At 43.0% G+C, this 8,273-nt stretch overlaps 1 protein-coding gene across 12 annotated transcripts in view; it reads right to left on the bottom strand.

The window, feature by feature from the left end:
- Window positions 1–1,272: 1,272 nt before the first annotated feature.
- The window catches only part of LPIN1 (lipin 1), an 83,266-nt gene continuing 76,265 nt past the window's right edge, over window positions 1,273–8,273 (bottom strand). For 9 of the 12 annotated variants that reach the window (XM_083495549.1, XM_083495553.1, XM_083495554.1 and 6 more), the window contains 2 exons: window positions 7,820–7,923; window positions 1,273–7,303 (listed from right to left, as the gene is read on the bottom strand). In XM_083495549.1, coding sequence (XP_083351675.1) covers window positions 7,144–7,303; window positions 7,820–7,923 — 264 coding nt within the window. In that variant the 3' untranslated portion in view covers window positions 1,273–7,143. The remainder of the gene's footprint in view (window positions 7,304–7,819; window positions 7,924–8,273) is intronic. The other 3 variants (XR_014524061.1, XR_014524062.1, XR_014524063.1) reach the window with 1 other exon arrangement.

Here is an 8,273-nt window from a genome sequence, read left to right as displayed (position 1 = left end):
CGAAGTGAGCCACTCTAGATAGCAAGCCAACTCTTCCGTTTCCCTCAGTTATGTACGATAAGAGCTTCCAATGAATTTAGAGGGATTGGGGAGGGCAGGGGGTTGTTTGCATGTTGGCTGTGCTAACTTGTCGATCATTTCTACTAAAGCAGCCTAAGCTAAAGGTGCGTTTGGTGTCTGTGCTTCCCCCGGGGTGGAGGGGGGGAGAGGCCTGGAGCATCTCATTAAACATCTGAAATGTTTCAGTGAATGGAAAAGCTGAAAGAAGCAGCTTCCCTATCGTGGGGGAAATGGAAGGAAGGCAGGAGCCAAAGAAACACAGGTTGCGTCGGGTTTCCTATGCTGGAAATTCGAGCCAATGTTACAGCAAAGGCCAGTACCACGTTTGAGTCATTTCTTACTCCCGACAGAGAACAGGAATACACACAGAGACATGCACAGATACACACATTGAAAACAGCAGAACAGGGGTCAAAAATTGTCACCCAAGCACAGCACACCATACAAACACACTTAGAATGTAATCCTAAATGCAGCTATTAAGGAGTAAGCCTTACTTAGTTCGATGGGGTTTACTCCTAAGCCCAAGAGTGGGGAACATTTTTCAGGCTGTGGGCTTCTCGCTGGGGCCACCAGGGAGCAGCGGGTGGCACCAGAGGCAAAAATGGGCGAAGCACCAAATGTGACATTTACCTCTGTGCAGCAAACTAATTTCTACACACACTCGGGGCTTATCCACCTTACCTTTCCTCCACACTTTCCAGGCACAGGCCGCAACTTTAAAGATCTGTGCCTTACCACTTTCTCTCACTCTTCTTATTTCTTTGGCTCCAGAGGTTTCCCTGCAAAAACCTGCTCTTTAAAGCTGAATCGGAACAAACAACAATCCATGGAAAACCCGAATGGCTGTTGCGGCACTTCAGCTTTAAAAAGCAGGGTTGGGGGAGGAACGCTGCGGAGCAAAGATATCATTATCTGAGCTCAATGACACATTCCAATCACACACAAATATTCAAGGAGGGTGCAAAGCATGGCTGGTGAGATGTGGCCAATGTAGGGGAGTCTCAAAGGTCAGGCAGAAGGTTGCATTTAACACACACCCCGGGCCTGAGGAAAGATGCTTAGGACCACAGAGTTTACTTTCTGACAATTTCAAGGGGTTTAAGTATCTGCCTAAAATCTTCCCTGCTGAACTCAAGACTGTGAAGTGATTAACTTGGGCTGAATCCTGTCTGGTATGCATTAAAAAAAAAACAAGTTGCACCCAGCAGCTGGATTTTCAAAACATTTTAATTGGATTGCATTTATTACAATATATATATACTTTGCATTCAGCTCATCACCAAAATGAGATGTTACCTTATTTTCTTTAATTTATTGCACTGATGCATACATATACAGAGGAAATAGTTTCCAGAAACATTAACAGTCCTAAAATATATATTTTTAAAAAATAAAATAAAAAATCATTCCTCTGACCCTCAAATTACATCAAGCATTGTAATTTTCAACACACTGATATTCTTCATTTCATGTAGCACTTGTGGAGCTAAATGGCCATTAAATGTATGAAAATAAACAAGGATACACTTCTGGCATATTCTAGTTTAGAAGATGGGGAAACATACAAACAGAGCATATACTGGATTTGCATTTTTGCATTTAGAGTGCATTAGAAAAGGTACGTTTTTCTGTAACAGAAAACCACCAGTACACTGAAAGCAAAGTGAACAGTTTTCTTTTTCTTTCACAGAAAGAATATGAAGTAATTCAGCTATTCCAGGTTTATTTTGTTCTTTGGGAATTCAACAATGCAGTTTGAAATGTGTGCATAAGAACAGCTCAGCCAAAGTGAAACTATTTAGAAACTGTGTACCTGTTGATGTTTTTCGTCTTTAACTTAGAACAAAGCTTTTAAAAAAGTCTTACATCTATTATTCCCAATGACCATCAAAAATAGTTGAGGAAATAGTCCTTGCAGATACCCTATGCAATTGCATTCAACGGGGTATATGCAGAGTGATCTTCAAATATACTTTAAAAAGTAACTTGAAACAAAATGTGTAACAGGGCTTAGTAACAGCTTTATTCTCTGCAAATAGTTTCACATGAACCTGAAGAAAATCCACAGCTTCAATTAGGTAACAACCCCAATGCTGTTAGAGGAGATAATTTATTGTCACTTACAACCATGGCAGACCCAAGCAGTTCCAGGTCAGCTGGAAGGCAACTGGGGTCCTCAAAAAATGAACGTTTTGTGGCATGTGAGAGTGTCTATAAATAAGGTCAAGGGTTAAGTGACTACAAAACTCAAAATCTCCTCCTTAAATAGCTAGGATATACACACACACAGTGTCCACGTTAAGTGCTGCTGAGCTGAACTCATCTGTGATAGTCACGAAACTCGCCCGTTAAAGGCAATGTGGTACAGAATTGCTCAACTCTGGTTGGGTTACACACCCAGTCTGTTCTAAACCACTGGGAAAACAAATATTGGCAAGTCCATTTTTACAGTTCAGCATATAATGGGTCCGTCTGCAGCAGGAGAATGGTCTCTCTAAAGCTGATACCTCTTATCCTTGCAGATGGTCTATCTATGGCTTTTTTGGTTCCCAAGCTGAAGTTTTCTGCTTATGAAATATCGCCAGAGATTTGGAAGCTAAAAATTGTATACCATGTTGCTTAACTGGTAAATTTGACAGCCTAAATTTCCACTATTTATCGGATCAATGCCTGGACTTCTCTATGCAGCACTGCCAAGCTTTTGTCGCCGTGCACGTGCACCCAATTATTCTCCAAATTCACTTCTGTGAGAATCGGTGCATTTTCATGAATGACAGAGAAAACGCTTGAGCCAGTTCCCACAGCTCGGGGCAAGATGCACAAAGTAGCAGGCTTGCGTGCATGTACCTCACCATTAAAGGGAGGGGACCCCATGTGCAAACAAGGGCTGTGTATGCACAAGCCCTCTTCAGCTTAGACTTCAGTGACAAGAGTATTTTATTTTCTCATGCTACAGTTCTGCTCGTTTGGAAAGGTGTCCTAGCCAGCCCCACCTCTCCTTCCCAGTCAAACAGCCGATCAGGGGGATTTTGTGGCTGCTTTAGCTCAGAGTGTTGTGCCCCTTTGGCTCATGGAGGACCAGTAAACTTAATAAAGGCAAGCACACTCCTTCGGAAGCACTTAGCATCCTGCCCCAGCAAAGGAAGACTCTGTGTCTACTATAAGTCCAGTCTTGTAAGCAGAGACCAGACTCTGTAAATACAGGTGGATACCATTTTGCATTTGTCCAATTGACACAGGACCTCCAGCACATGGGTCCTTTTGGACCCAGAAGAGGGGAGAACAGGGGCAAGGCGGACTTATGGGTGCTTCGCCAACACAGACAGGGGCCAGGAACAGAACTTTCATGCAAAATGGTCACCATCTGTATATATACATACAACTGCATACACCTTAATCATGGGGCTATTCTAAAACTAGATGTGGGCTACATGTCTGACAGAATTAAGGCTACAACCCTATACACTTACTTTGCGGGGGGGGGGGGTACTGGAGCTTACTTCAGATAAGACATGTATAGAACTGCACTGCAGCCTGCAATCTGATATACACACCTGGAAGTAAGCCTCACTGAACACAGTGGAACTTACGTCCAAGTAAATATGCATAAGGTTGTGCTGTAAACATAGGATAATTGTTTGGCAGGACCTGGGACCACTGAAGCCAAAGTGAAGTCACTCCACTGAGTTTCTAGTGGGAATTGTGAAAGAGCAGTTTCACAGTGCTAATTTCTCTCTGGTGCCAATGTCATTTTCACTATCAATGGCAAAAGTACCGCTGATATGAAGAAGAGAGACTAGGGCCGCAATCCAGTACAGAGTAAGGCATATTTATTTATATATACAGTCATACCTCAGGTTACAGACGCTTCAGGTTGCGTTTTTTCAGGTTATGGACTGCCGAAACCCACAAGTACCAGAACGGATTACTTCCGGATTTCGGCGGTCGTGCATGCACAGAAGCACTAAATTGTGCTTTGCGCATGCACAGAAACGCCGAATCACATCCCGCGCAGATGTGCCACTGCGGGTTACGGATGCTGCAGGTTGCGAACGTGCATCCCGCACGGATCACGTTCACAACCCGAGCGTCCACTGTATTTATATATATTTAACTGTGTGCTGGATTGCAGCATTTGGAGCCAATTCCAGCTAAAGTTAGCTGGAACAAACAGCACCGTATACATATCTACTCAGAAGTAAGCCCCACTGGCTTCAGGGAACCTATTCCCAGGGTAGAGGGTACAGAATTGCAGCCTAAGTCACTGAATCCAGCAGAACAGGTTACCCATCCTGGTGAACATCAGTTCCATTGAAAGTTGGCATCCGACTGCCTCGAGAGAGACCATGGTGTGCCTCTCCAGGGGTGGTCAAATTGTTACATTAGCAGCACCAGATTGACTTCCAAGCCTGGGCAGTGAGTAGGAAAGTCCTGGGCTGCCAGGACCCCCCTTTCTACCTCACTGATGTGGTCCAAAGGAAAGCAGAGCAATCTTAGGGACTCCACTCCAGATTTGTGTAGGGTGTACTTCTTAGCCTTTTACTCTCCCAAAGTTATCCCACAAGGGCAATGGAGGTTTAGGACCAGTTTTTTCCTTCTCCTAGATGAGCTATCTTCCCAGGTTAATGAGACCCATCTGCCCCTCACTTCCCTCTGAAGTAGAGGCAGAAACCACAGTTTTGACCAGTGGACCCACAATTGGTCTTGTCCGCTCAGTCTGCCAGAGCCTCTCTTCACAAGCAGGCGAAGCCCCGAACTCACCAGTGTTACTACTGGTACCATACCCCCCTATAACGCAGTACATGTAAAAAAGGGCACATGCTAAAGGAAGAAAATAATGTGACTTAATCATTATGACTCAACGGAAACCATTTTCTTTACTGTTGACCTATTAAAACTGTAATCATGAAATACATATTTCTTTTTAAAAGGCAGAATACAGAGATGACAATTTCAGGCTCTTTGTACATATTATGGCCGTACAACCTGTCCGAATGAATGGAGAACCTGCTGAATTAAAAAGAAACTGCGGGTGGGGTGTATCTGAAGGTGGCTTCCAAAATGGCTGCTTCCCAGTTGCTTTTCTCCTGGTGGCAGCAAAAGGTTACAGTACTTCTGCTCTCCAAGGACAGCAGGAGAAAAATGGCTGGGGAAAACCAGCTTCAGAGGGGAAGCACAATCGGGGGAAGAATTCAGCAATGCTCTTTTGCCTGCAATTTCATTTTAAATCGCCCCCCAAACCCTGAATTTAAAGAGATCCGAGAGCAACCCACAGATCTGGCATCATCACGCCTGGCCTGTCATCAGATAATACCCCCTAAGGACACAAGAAGAGCCCGCTGAATCAGGCCAATGACCTGATTAAATAAATATCATTTAAAACAATGCAACTTTTTTTTAAAAAAAAAAACATTCTTTTTTGTTGTTTTGCTTTAGTATTATTTGGCATATGGCAAGTGGAAGCCTGTGTTTTCAACGAAGGCAGGCAACTTATAAAAAGCAGCTTCTCTGAAAAATAAAATAAAAATTACCTGGAACATTCACTTGTAATGCATACCATTAAATCTCAAGGCAGTCAAATGCCATCAGCTACCCCCCCCCCAAAAAAAAAAATTAGGCGCAACCAAGACCTATTGCAATCATGCAGAGAAGGAAAAAACATAAGATGAAACATAAAAAGAAAACTCCCGGTGACAGCTGGTAATATTATATGGCACTCAAATTATATTAAAGTTGTGGGGAGAGAACCATAGCAAGAGAAATCCTTCTCCTTCCCCATTCAACAAAGGAGTGCACATCAATCACAGCTACAGATAGTGCAAATGGGGGGGGGGAGTGTTGGCCCAGCAACACAGCTCCCTTGAAGTTTATCAAGCAAATAAAGGCCACTTCTGAAAATGCTTTTTTCTTTATCGCAGTTATGGACGGAAACCAATGTACCGTGTACCTGCCGAGAATGGTACATATGCATTTCAATGGAACCCGTTTTCGTGGCGAACACACATAGAAGCAGCAACCTGGAAAGACCTCCGTATATTTTGCTGGGAAACACACTGATTGGCAAACAACAAAGTCATGACTAACCTCTAAGACCATTGATTTCAATGGGTCTACTCTCGGTTTTACAGGCACGTATGTCATGCCCAGCTGGCTCAAGGGTGCATAAGGTATCTGAGCAATTGTATCGTATGAAATGACCTGAAAGGGTATTGTAATGCAAAACAACCAGCATGTCCAATCACTCCTTAATTCAGGCACAATTTGATGTGAAATAAGAACAGCAGCTCCAGTCCCAATCCTTTTCTTACTGTAAATTATAGCCTTGATCCAGATTAGCCAACATGCACACACGTCAGGCAGCACTCAGTGCCGCTTAACCCCCTTCTTTTGTTCATTTTAAGGGAGCTGCACTGCAGTGTTTCTTATGCAAACACACAAGAGCTTTTTTAAAAACAAAAAGCAACAACCCTCAAGTTTAAAATCCAGTTTGGCATTATAGAACTGGGAGCCACACACTCGGCCAGTTCAAGCTAGTACAGCAATAGTGACGATAGCTGTGTGCTACACACACTAGCTGTAGAGTGTGTAGACCAATTGACTTTAGTTCAATGAATCGTATCATACTTTGTGGATCAAAGGGTGGTGGTTCTAGTAAAAGCAGGCATTTCCGTTCAGAGGTTTCGAATTCTCTCTTCCTTCTCTACCTGAAAACTAGGGGCCGGAAGACCCCAAGTGATGCCTCAGACTGGAACCACATCCCACAAAAAAAGCAGGCATGGGAAAAAGGAAGACCCATTGCTTTCTAGAAATCACATCATCATCATCAAGGCACTCAGAAATGCCCTTCTGTAATAAGACTATATGGCATGTATCTTGAGCCTGCTGTTGCAGGAGGTCTGGGAGCGTGACATTCAGAAATGTTACTTTACAGGACAAAAAGAAAAAAAGAAATTTCTGAACTGCACATTTAAACAAAATGTTCACTACATCCCAAACTCCGGGTGAACTCCAAATGGCAAAATCCTGGTGCATCACTGAAGAGCGCTCAAACTGCTGCCGAGAAGGTTCAGAAGCCGATTATTATGGCACATGAGGATGCATCTCCTGGTTTTCAAAAGGTGGCAGCGGATCCCTCCAATATGTGAACTGACTGTAGGTGTCAGAACAGGGGAAGTCTGAAGAATGGCTTCTTTTCAACAGGGGAAATACGTGATCTACCACTTCGCAGAGCCTCACATACCTGGACAAAAAGAAAAAGTTTATTATTACCACCGACTAATAAATTGGATATGCTGATATCATGGCTGCATTAATACAGCTATTTTATCCACATTTTAAGACAGACTAATTAAGGAAATTACAACAGACCCACACAGTCATATATCCCGTTTCTGAATCTGATGTGTGACAGTACGATTTGCTGAAGCGCTGCTGAGCTAACATAGGATTGCCTTGGAGTTTAAATGCAACGGAACAGCTGCAAATGTGCTGAAAAACAAGCTTTTTTGTTCAAATAAAGAAAACTGGGAATTTCTCATTTTTAACTACTGAATCACAGAGTGATTACCTAGCACGTAACTGAAATAAATCTTGATAATATCACAATCTGAACTAGATGACCCTCGTGGTCCCTCTTAACTCTGCCATTCTGTGATTTCAAGGCGGTCTAGTTAATTTCTACTATAATGCCCAGCATCAAAGGGCTTAGAGAAAGAGAACTCCACTCCACATTAGGAGCAAGTGGACTGATACTCACGATGAGATGTTGGTCTTTGCATGCTCTTGAATTAGCTCTCCTTTAGGATTAACAGTGAATATTCTGTTTAGTGAAACTCCCACTTGCTTGTATGAATACACATCCTGCGGGGGGAAACAACAAACGCAAAAGGTAGGTTTCCCCTCAGTATAAATGGAAAACAGTTTACCTTTCTAAAATGCTTATGTGTTTTACTTCACAGGGTTGTTGTGGGGATAAAACAGAGAAGGATCAAGTCATGGGCTTGCTAAATCCCCATGTGCATGAATGTGATGCAAATTGGTGGGAGTATCAATTTGATGACTGAGGATAACCTGGAAAGTCAAGACCCACCAAACCGCAAGACATTTCTGCCAATCCCATAAGACGTTTGTGCAGATCTCCACGTTCCTATCAACTTGACCAATTGATATGGATTGAAGAAATGTTTCACAAAACCACATAGAAGTAACAT

This window comes from Podarcis liolepis, assembly GCF_965112155.1.
Source record: "Podarcis liolepis genome assembly, chromosome: 3".
In the NCBI taxonomy this organism is placed as follows: Eukaryota; Metazoa; Chordata; class Lepidosauria; order Squamata; family Lacertidae; genus Podarcis; species Podarcis liolepis.
The sequence above is the reverse complement of the archived record's forward strand: the minus strand, read 5'-3'. Positions and strand labels throughout refer to the sequence as shown.